Source organism: Diadema antillarum, unplaced genomic scaffold (genome assembly GCF_040938485.1).
Source record: "Diadema antillarum isolate AM-2024a unplaced genomic scaffold, OU_Dant_1.0 seq00000384_RagTag, whole genome shotgun sequence".
Taxonomy (NCBI): domain Eukaryota; kingdom Metazoa; phylum Echinodermata; class Echinoidea; order Diadematoida; family Diadematidae; genus Diadema; species Diadema antillarum.
This window is the reverse complement of record NW_027271382.1, coordinates 514,504-525,865: the sequence shown is the minus strand read 5'-3', so window position 1 is coordinate 525,865 and position 11,362 is coordinate 514,504. Positions and strand designations below refer to the sequence as shown.

Sequence of the window (11,362 nt, the reverse complement as noted above, 5' to 3'; positions counted from 1 at the left end):
CACAAAGATTTTACTGAAGGTATATTGTTTTACAATTTTACACCATGATTGAGTACTTGGTGATTTGTCTCGTATGATCACTTCCAATTCGCTTTTTCACAGATAGATAGATATTGGTTTATTTCATCAAAAGGAAATTAAATAGCAGCCCAGATGCTGAATTGCGTGTCCCTGATGTAAATGTACAAACGAAACAATACTGTACAACACAATAATTATTCACATTAAGCAGATACAAAAAGTGGGACTTATTACAATCATGTAACACAAAAACAATTCTCTTTCAAAATGCAATATTACATCAAAGACCAATTACACATAAGTGATAAGAACAGAAAATGAAATCAACTGATTTAGAATATTATTCCTCTTTAAGTTTAATGATGTAACAGAAAGAAACTAAGTTTTTTTTTTTTGTCTTTAGGTATGTAGGTTTTATTTTGTAAGCACGATGCTATTGATTCTTTTTAGGGGTGTTAGGTCGCGTCTTTCGCGGCATTCCACATCACATCCCATGCTTATTTTATTGCGAATTTGTATATATACTTTTATACGTGCCTTCACAGAACAAATAATCCGTTCCGCTATCAGCAATTCCATAATGTCACTTTCTCGGTCGCTTTCACCGCTCTATACACTTCTACTATGGCTAATAGTCTCTGTGGGCTTGATCTTTGATGTATCGATTGATCTAGGATTTTTATTTTTAGTTGTCTCGTCTCTTTAATTTCATTTCTGTTTCCTTTTTCTCCCTTTTTCCCCTTCTTTTCTCATTCCCGCACACCTGTAGTTAAGCTATTCACCTATTTTTCCCCTGTGAGGTGCCCACATAGTACAAGCACAGTCTTTTGTGTGGGTGCCTCCACTTTTTTCGCAGAATGTATATGTTTGTGTGAAAAATGCCTCACTTTGTAATGACTACTGACAAATACATTTTATTCTTTGCTGTCTATGTATCATTCCTTCAAATGCATGTCGAATTCATACTTTTAGTACATTCTGTTAAAAGAAGTGAAAATATAACCTTTGAATTGAAATTGAATTGAAATATTAAGAAATACAAATGTACTTACAGTTGTATATACACCTATACATGTAAATTTATAAGTATATACATACACGTACACTAATCAACTATAATGATAACATGTACCAAATTTCAAATCAAATATTCAAAAACTATTCTAGAAATTAACAATATTTCGATATACTTTTTACTAAAAAAAGGCGTTTTGCACGTAAAAAAAACTATACCAATCCCACCTCTCAAAGAATTGAAGGAGACAGCCAGATCAGATAGTAGCTTGTAACATTTCCACTAAAAGAGAGAAAACAATAAACTATACCAATCGCACACGCAATGCTTCGAATCCACTGCTCAAAAAATTGAGGGAGTCAGCCAAGTCAGCTAATAATTTGTAACACTTTCACCAAAACGGAGATAACAAGATAAGAAAAATGCTGCCATTTTGCTTCTTTTTGCGTTCATGGGCATGCCTGAGCTAGAGACAAGTTGTTCTTTTTATTATACAATTCGATCATCGAAAAAAACCTAGAATGCAACAATAAAGAAGGAATTGAGTATCAATATTATGACGTTTATCCTTTATCCACATCAAATGATATGTTCGTTGTCTATCCGAGATATACAGGTATTCGCAGACGATATTCGTTAACGCACTCTTCCGTCGTCGCGGACGGTAGCGAAGACAGAGGATGAGAAAAGTCACCTGCCTTGCATCAACTCCTCGTCTCTCACGGCCTGGTTGACGAGTACAGACTTGCCCATGCCACTCATACCTCGGACCACAAGCCATCGAGTCTCTTTGGTATTGGAGGAAGAGGGTGATAACGCCGACGAGACCCTGGATGATGATGAGGAGGAGGAGGAGGAAGAGGAGGAGGAGGAGGAGAGTGATCGAAGCTTCTTCCGGAGCTCGGTGAGCTCAGTGGGTCGCTCCGTGAGGCAGCCAGGGAGGGACGGGACATTGCCCTGGGTGAGAACGAAGTCCACTGACCATCGGGGTTGAGATGGATTGGCAGTAGATTGTTGGTGTGTGTACAGACAGAAAAAGAGGGGTGAATGAAACAGGTTATTGCACTTTCAAAAATAATGGGGAGGTCAACGTCAAATACTGCGACAATAGCAAGAACAACCGACAGAGTCGTCAAAACACAGCATGTAGAAATATAGAATAACGGCCCGTTTATGAGGCCGATATCGCTTGGAAAGAGAAAACTTCGATTTTCCTGTGACTGTAAAATGTAAAAGAGATTAGTAAGATATTATTAAATCCATACACATAGCTGTCTTCCATCAATGGTATCACTATCATTGAGTGCAGCACCACACGCTGGTTTCCTCTGGCGCCGTTAAACTGACCGGTATATTTTGTAAATTAAGAGATTTGTACCTTTCTAACTGCAGAATCAGCGTAACCATTTCCATTCTAAAGCTTACATCTACGATAAGTGTTACAACCGAAACGATAAAGCGTTTATAGTAAGCGACAATTCAGTTTAATCGTAATAATAATGTTTAAAACACGAGCACCTAACAGTAAAACCTGGCAGGTTCTGTCATCATGGAGATCCGAATCGCTGTATGATCAGTATGGCGATGACAGTGTTCAACTCCGTGAAATAGGTACGTTGTATTAACAGCTAGCTCAAGGTTCCACGACCAATAACTATCCTTGATTTGTAGAATAATGTTGCCCAAAATATCGTATGACAGACATATGAACGACTTATCCCGCTTTCAAAGAAGTGCCTTTAGAACAAGCCACATTTTCACTTTATCTTTCTTCGCCGAACCCATATATAAAAGTAGACACAAGCATTACAACGGCAGACACTTAAGACTTGCTTGCTCTTTGCTACTACTCTATAGCAATACAGTGTACTCTGTGTATGAGCTGAATTGAACTTTATCCATTTTCAACACTTTCTGTTATTAAAAGGTAACCGACTTGGACACGAGCTGGAAACTCCTGCTAGTGGGCCTATATGTATGATTATTAAATGCGGTTAAGTGGATATACCTGTTGACGTATCAAGAGTATAGCGAAAAATAAACATAAATAACGAATGTTTACATGATATACCTCAACAGGTAGTGTAATAGGAATAAGCTTCATGTGTAACATGAAACTTTCACGTATTTTCAAGAATCACTGGCTACGTGTACTCACGATCAAGCTCGCCCGATGTTGATACTCTAGCACCCGTTTCTGAGGAGTAAAAGAGATGATAAAATGGGATGTTAAGTAGTACCTGGGCCCCGTTTTATCAAAAGATAAAATCGATTTTAAATTTCCTTACCACACAGGCTTTCATAGACTTACAGTTGAAATCAGCTACATAGGACTTATCAATTTGAACTTTTCATAAAACAGGGCCCTGGTGTACAACATGTTGCAGATATTCTATCTAATTGCGATTGATATTGGTAACAAAATCACCTCGGCTATATCAAAATTTGAAAGGAGAAATAGTCACAGGGTTTATTTAGAAATATGAAGTGCCTATGAAAGTTGCCTCTGAAAGGTGCATCTGATAGGCAGGTGTTTTACACTGTCATATCGAATTTGACACAGACTCGAAACTTACCTGTCCGTAACCAATCAGCCGCTGCCTTGTTGCCGATCTTCAGCAACGATTGGACGAGATGCTGTGACGTCACGCTGCAGCCCCCCTCTTTCATCCAATCAACAAGCATGTGATAATGGCATTCTGGGAAAACGCCATCGCGAGCGCGTTCAATGTTTTGTAGTCGGACCTCTTCTATGCCCAGTCTCAAACCAAGGGGATGGTAGTCCGCGGGATAAAGATACTCGGTGAGATTGTGCAGCAGAAGGTGCGACAGATGGTTGCCATGGTTACCGGTCGCGGTTGACATCATCGATGAAAAAGAAAAGCACCACACAGAACAATCGCTCAGATGTCACAGACCGCAGTCAGCAACGAATTCAAGTCAGCGCAGCCTGCGCGAAGGAAATAATGTTAATGACAGAGTACTTGGCAGCATTTACTATATCTTCATCTGGCTACAGAACTAGAAATATAGTATACATTAATTTATAAATAGATGGATAGATAGATAGATAGATAGACTGAGATAGATAAAAAATAGATAGGTAAATAGATATATGGATTGATTGATGGATGGAGAGATGGATGGATGAAGAGACAGACAAAGAGAGGGGAGAAAAAATAACCAAGACAGAGATAGCCAGAAAGAAATGAGGTGATAGTACAATTTCATGATATTGTGCCAAATAGACTAGAATTGAATGAATAATGTTGAAATGCAAGTCGAAGAAGGTACCATATTACACATTTCGCTTGAATAAGCAGCATTTCAGACAAAGGAAGTCTAAAATAAAGATTCCTTTCATTGTATGGAATGTAGGGGCTTGTATATAGATAGCGTCAGGTCAAGGCGATAAACCATCCATTTAAAGTGACAAAAATTCGAAAATTATCTGCTAACATCAAATATCTCAATGTAACAGAGAACTAAGAATCACTCTATCACCAAAGTAAAGCTAAAACTCAGCGACATATTCTCCCGACGACACCGTCGCCAAATGGATTAAAACTACAATACATGCAAACTACACTTACTTTGGTTCATAATGATATTCATATCAGCGGTAAAATTTCAGATTTAATTGAAAGTAAAGATAGATCGCTTCTGTGGAAGAAAGAAGTTAATTTATCTTGTGATGACGTCGAAAATTTTTCCAGGGAAGGACCCTCCTCGACTTGCATTTCAAGATTACTGGTATTGCTGATTTTACTACATAATCAGTGCGCATGATTTGTATTTGCATTACGTGAATGTCTTATGCAAATTGTCTCATAGGGTAGCATGTTTAGCCATGGAACCTATTTCTGCCAGAATAGATTGTAAAGTATAAAATGTCATACAAAGCGATCAGAGTGTATTAGGGGTTAGTTACTGTTTTCTTTTCTGCTGTATATCTCATTCCCTCCCTTTCCCTTTCTTTATCATTTCTGTTTCTTTCTGAGACAGTCACTATCGTACCCTTGTACGGTAGAACCAAAAGATGGATACGTCAGTAAGGTGCCTATTGATAACATTAGTGTTAGCGGTATAGTAAGCCTATATACTTCAGTTCAGTTCAGTTCAAATTTATTTCATATTTCCATTTTCTCAATGATGACATTACAAAATTATTGACAACAAAACAAGAGTACAAAATATATACAATCATGTCTTTTGATTGTAGAAGAAAAAGAAAAAGAAAATATACTTGACACAAATGTACATGGTCACATCGTATAAAAATGTCACTAGTAAGTATAAGAAATATGATGGGGCCTACATAAAAGCTTTAAAGCTTGTAAAACTGTAGGTTCCCGAGTTCATAGGCATATAATTTTACACGGAGAACGGATATGTTTGTCTTGACCAACTAAAATTACACCAGTACAAAAAATCGATGAGTAATAAACTAATGAACCACATAGATATCGCACAAACCAGACTGCATACAAATCTCGCAGTGTTTGAATAACAAAAATGCTATATTATTATCAAACGATGTATCGGTACCATGAAATCACTTGAATAACTTGGTGCTGCGGACAAGGACAAAAGACTGGGAGCATAAAAAGGTTGCTAAAAGCTTGGTAGTGTGTATCCACTACGTAATAACTGTTTTAATTTGCGTTTGAAGGTGAATAAAGATAAGGAAGAAGTGATATCTAGAGGGAGATCATTCCAATATCTGGGTCCAGTAAATATAATTGTCTTCTTTGCAAAAATAGTGCGAGTACGGGGAAGGTGATAGGCGTCACTCTGGCGAGTGGGATAACAGTGGATAGAACGATTCCTTTTGAACATGTGGATAAAAACAGATGGTAATTCATTAGTTGTTAGTTTATACATGAAAATTCCGAGATTATAATAAAAAAAGTCTGAAATTTTCAGAATTCTGTTTTGATGGAAAAAACAATTGGTATGGGCAAAATATCCGGCGTGGTTTATGATTCTTATTGCACGCTTTTGAATACGGAGAAGGGAATCTAGTAATGAGTGAATTGCATTTCCCCACGCCAAAATTCCATAATTGAAGTGTGGAGATATTAAACAAGAATATATACTCTGCAAAATATGAACAGGAAAGAAATGTTTGAGCTTATTCAAAATCCCAATATTTCTAGACAATATTTTACTTACAAAATTTACATGAGTTTTCCAGGATAATTCTTGGTCAATCCAAAGCCCTAAAAACTTTGTGTTATTAACCTGCTTTAAACATAAATCATTTATTTTGATATCATATGGAACAACATTCAAAGAATTACTAAATACCATATAATGAGTTTTTTCTATGTTCAAGGATAATTTGTTCGCATAAATCCAGGATTGCACGGACCTGAGCTCAGTATTCATCATATTTATTAATGCATGAGGGTCTCGATGTGAAAAAAACAAGCTTGTGTCATCGGCGAAACAAATGAATGACAAAATTTGCGATGATTTTGGAAGATCGTTTATGTATACGATAAATAAAAGTGGGCCCAAGAGGGAGCCCTGCGGGACTCCACATGAAATAGGCTTTAATTGCGACTCATGGCTATTGATATTAGCAAATTGCTTTCTTTCTGTTAAATAACTCTTAAACCATTCTAAGGGAGTACCGCGGATTCCATAGTGACACAATTTATAAAACAAGATTTCATGATCTATCGTGTCGAAAGCTTTAGAAAAATCAAGAAAAACTCCAATTGTATGTTCAAAACTATCTATAGCATGAGCTACCTTGTCTATAAAAGTAAGTAAAGCATGGGTTGTGTTCTAATGTTTTCTAAAACCAAACTGAGAATCCGACAGAATGTTATGATTTGTGAGAAATTTTGATAATCGTGTGTAAACCACCCTTTCAAGAATTTTAGAGATTGAAGTCAACAAAGAAATTGGTCGGTAATTATTCACCAAATCTTTCTGTCCCTTCTTAAAGATAGGGACAACTTTTGCGACCTTCATCTTATTGGGGACTTTGCCATTAAATAAGGATTGATTGAAAATGTATGTAAGAGGAGTAATGATTTCGTTTAAAACATTTTTTAAAAGAAAATTTGTAATTCCATCATATCCTGAACTTTTTTTATCGTTCAAATTCTTAATATTATCTATAATTTCTTCTTCAGCAATAGGTTCAAAAATTATTGATTGAGAATTCCTATTACCTAAGTATCTATAGAATTCAGTTGATGATTTCGGGATTTTACTGGCAAGATGTGGACCAAGAGTTGCAAAATAATCATTGAAAGATTCCGCCATAATGACCGGGTCGTTAATCTGGCGGCCGTCCACTGAAATATATTTAGGAGGATCAGTATTATTTTTATGTTTGAGCGCCTCATTAATCTCCTTCCACGTACTCTTCACATCAGATTTATATTTAACAAAGTGTCGGGAAAAATAATTTCGCTTGGCTATACGTATTATGGATGTCAATATATTCCGATAACGAACATATCTTAATTTGTTTAAAGGGGATGGATCTTTACGATACTTTACGATACTTGTAGTCGTATGCTATGAAGTGAGTGTAAGATTTGAAGTAACAGTACTAATATTGCTATCAATTGACGATGATCCTATATAATCTTACTTTAGGAAAAGTAATGACAAATGTGATGTTTTATCAGAAGGACCGACAGAGAAGTCAACTATTAGCTGTGGTGATGTGCTAGAGCGACATCTTGCCGTGCACACTTCTACAGGCTACAGCATAACAAACTGAAGAGTTTGAGCTAAGCGCCATTTTTTAACATTTCAAAGTAAGTCCATTATCAGATAGAGCAAAATTAAACGTTTCCAGTCATACCTCACTTGTGACATAGCAAGGAATATTATAGAAGTTATGATTAAAAATATCCTGTATTTTCTTATTAATATTCTCTTTGTTTTTCAGCAGCTTCAATCACAAATATCTCAACTTAACAAGAATGGACTTAGCTTGTTTTGCGATAAAATTTTTCAACTGTACAAACTCAATATCAGGCACCCTGCAACTGTCTTGTTTCAATATACAAACTTTCCTTAGCTACGCATAAACAAGATGCAGGAGGGTTTTGCAAAACTCTGCACTTTAAGAGCATAGCTTTGCACTATCACCATTAAGGCAGTACAGCGCTGTTATAACACTGCTATATTATAATATATGCTATACTATGTAACATATTATACAACAATACTGAATAAAAATTCACTGTAATAAAAAGATTTGTGGTAATTAGATATGACATGTCTCGTGCATGTCACAATGCCATTGCACGAGCCAGATCTTCCACGCACTGTAGACCGACTCTATACCGTTTGTACGTCTGAGAACTATCGCGATATTGCAGCATACATGCGTTTTTGTTTTTGTGTTGTTTGTATGTCATTTACCATTGCGTCTCCGTTCATTGCGTGTTTGTATTTCACCCCATGCACTTCCAAACATAAACAGAAGCACTGGTGTTTGCCATGGCAATGAATAACTTTACGACAGTATGGTGGCCTACAACCAATCATTGTGCTTTCAGAGATGTCAGGAATATATGACTGACCCGGAACATGTGCATGGCAACACAATGCCCATGTATAGGTTAAATGCTAGCCTTTACCATTTCCGTTATTTTCTATTCGTTAAAGGGGTATTCCAGACAATGTATTATAATTTCATATTATCGGTAATTCATATCTATGCATATGTAGTTCATGAATCTCATAGTGCCTTGTATAAATTTGTGGAATTTATGAGTAGATAAACCGATACTCTGAAAAACCTAAAACATTTACGCTGAACAAGGATGACACATAGGAGGCTCACATATTATTCCAGCAATGTAGCAGTGTCATTATACCATCAGTGTATAATCTATGCATGCTTTATTCTTTTGTGCTGCTTCCGTGAGCACCAAAACAAGCATTCTTATGTGAAGCTTATAGTGTTATCCTCCTCGTTCATTGTGATTTGTTATGAATTTTGAAAACATTCTTATCCCTCATCCCTAATCCTGCTAGGAGCTACTGTCACTTAAAAAATGTCAATAGGAGATCAATCATCATTGAGACTAATCAAGTGTTTCCATTCTGTGCCATTCACGTGTTTTCCTCTTATTCTAATAAATAGGCCTTCTCCATAACCAGTGCATTTACTTGAAATTTGATCGTGCAATATTATACATGTTTCCCCCGCTCATCATTTTCTCCATCTACCTACACAGGAATCACGAGGAGGTAGATATTACCAAACTTACATAGAGTGCATGTGGTTTACCATTTCTTCTACTTTGGCAAACAAGCAATATCTGTTTAAATCAATTTATGCCTTAATCTTCAACGTGTTCGCTGTGCTAAAACTGCTGAACATTTCTTCGATCTCTCTTTCCCCTTCTCTTTGTGTTTTTGTAAGTGAGCATATTTTTGCGTAAGTAGGCCCTATGTACAAAAGCTATAGAACGCCACACTATGGTACAGTGGTACTGCCCTCTCTTATAGTGTACTGTAGTGTAGGTAAATAATAATGGGAAGGAAAGAGCTTACAGAAATCCTCAGGAAATGGCCGGACGGCAAGCAGGTAGCCATGCTCCAGTTATGGAAAGGTTCTGCTTTCATGCCGGAACACAGGCGCAGCGGGCGCAAGGTAACCACCGCACACAGTATGCACGCAAAAATCGTATTCGCTAGAAGATTATGAACTATGCGGAAGGAGATATTCGACATGCCTTCTTCCTCCGCCTTCCATCAATGTACTCATAATCATAGGCGGCTGGACGTCAGTGAAGTGAAATAAAGCGAAGCGTGCAATATGATATTCCGGAGACAGTGCTTCCGAAATGAAATTCTCTTTCAGTGAAGGGTTTAAAACGCATGTAAAGCTGCACTGCATTCCTCCGTGTTTATGAAATTATACAGAGTGTGTATAGGACACACCGCAATCATGGCGAGTGGCGCTTCACAGCAATAACACGTAGCAGGCGGAATGTCCGATTCCGGTCGCTCTTGAAGCTGCATTCCCTACTTAGGAATGACTCATTATCATAATAACATACTCGCCCTTCGGCACCTCGTTATTCTCAAATGTCAAAAATATATATTGAAGTATATGTTGTTATGTGTCAAAAAAATGAGGGGTCAGTGTTTTTGTTTTTTTTTGTTTTCAGTAAAAACCTGCCACATAGCCATACAGCTGAATGGAATGTTTGCAAAATTGTCTTTAATCCCCGCTCAAGAACGTTATGCTGGCCACCAGATATGATGACGACCATCGTATGCAAATTACGAGACAGTGGTGCGTCATTGCAGTAACTGCACGGGGATTTCCCTTTGATAGTCTCCTTCCTTTATATACATGCTACTGAATGAACACAAACAAGGAGATAGCAATTAATAAATGAATGAATGAATAAGCAAATAAATAAATAGATAATACTCTTGGTGAGAATAAAAAATCCCGCATTTTTTGTTGTATTTAGTATTATATCTCAGTGTGATCTACGAAGAGTCTTTGTATGCGTAGGCCTACATAGCAGTATCTTCATGTTGGTATATTTATGTATGTATACATGTATGCATGTTAGTGTACATGCTGGTAAAAAAAGTACTATATTTATCTATTCATTTGTATGGCATCAGCATTATGTATTGATTAATTTTGTCAAAGCCACAAGGTTATGAACAACGAAGATACATTGTAATGTGAGAGGTGATTAACTAATAATCAATTAATCAATAATTTTTAGTCGGCTAATATTAATTCCTTATACATGTATAAGTTTTATGTTCACACAGAAGACAATGGGAGAAGTTGGCCAGTCTGATACATAATATGCTTTGAAAACAACATTTAAGTAAATGGTTACAACCAAATAATTAAGGTGTATCAAAATTCAATTGCACTTTGTTTTTAATGCAAAACAATGAAGTCGACAATGAAAAATCGTTCCAATCATTTTTACTAAACCTGTATTAGTTTCATTTAGAAAATGAATTTCAATTACTGATAATTATGACTGCAAGGTAAAGCCCTTATTGCTGAATGTCATGATAAAACGAGACGAGAAATAGAAACAAAATTGTTCAAAATTGGATAAATCATACATACTACGATATATTCCGAAGTAAATAATGCTATATCATATCATATCATATGATATCATATTATATTATATTATATTATATTATATTATATTATATTATATTATATATATATATTACATGTATATTAACACACACACACACACATATATATATATATATATATATATTTTTATATATGTATATATATATCATATACATACATAAGAGAGGGAGTGGACTGGAAAAAAAGAA

At 36.2% G+C, this 11,362-nt stretch overlaps 1 protein-coding gene across 1 annotated transcript; it reads right to left on the bottom strand.

The window, feature by feature from the left end:
• Positions 1-1,467: 1,467 nt before the first annotated feature.
• LOC139731754 (uncharacterized) lies at positions 1,468-9,920 on the bottom strand. Its single transcript, XM_071642636.1, has 4 exons — positions 9,575-9,920; positions 3,613-3,986; positions 3,195-3,233; positions 1,468-2,013 (listed from the first exon to the last, which is right to left on the bottom strand). The coding sequence occupies exons 2-4, from the start codon at positions 3,902-3,904 to the stop codon at positions 1,727-1,729; spliced, it is 618 nt and encodes a 205-aa protein (XP_071498737.1). The 5' UTR covers positions 3,905-3,986; positions 9,575-9,920; the 3' UTR covers positions 1,468-1,726.
• Positions 9,921-11,362: the final 1,442 nt, after the last annotated feature.

What these genes read in the sequence shown, in the direction of transcription:
- LOC139731754 (XM_071642636.1), bottom strand. Translation starts at nt 3,904, where the DNA reads ATGATGTCAACCGCGACCGGTAACCATGGCAACCATCTGTCGCACCTT. An exon ending in GGCTGATTGGTTACGGACAG is followed by an intron (nt 3,234 to 3,612) that starts GTAAGTTTCGAG and finishes TTTACTCCTCAG; the next exon opens with AAACGGGTGCTAGAGTATCA. An exon ending in AACATCGGGCGAGCTTGATC is followed by an intron (nt 2,014 to 3,194) that starts GTGAGTACACGT and finishes CCCGATGGTCAG; the next exon opens with TGGACTTCGTTCTCACCCAG.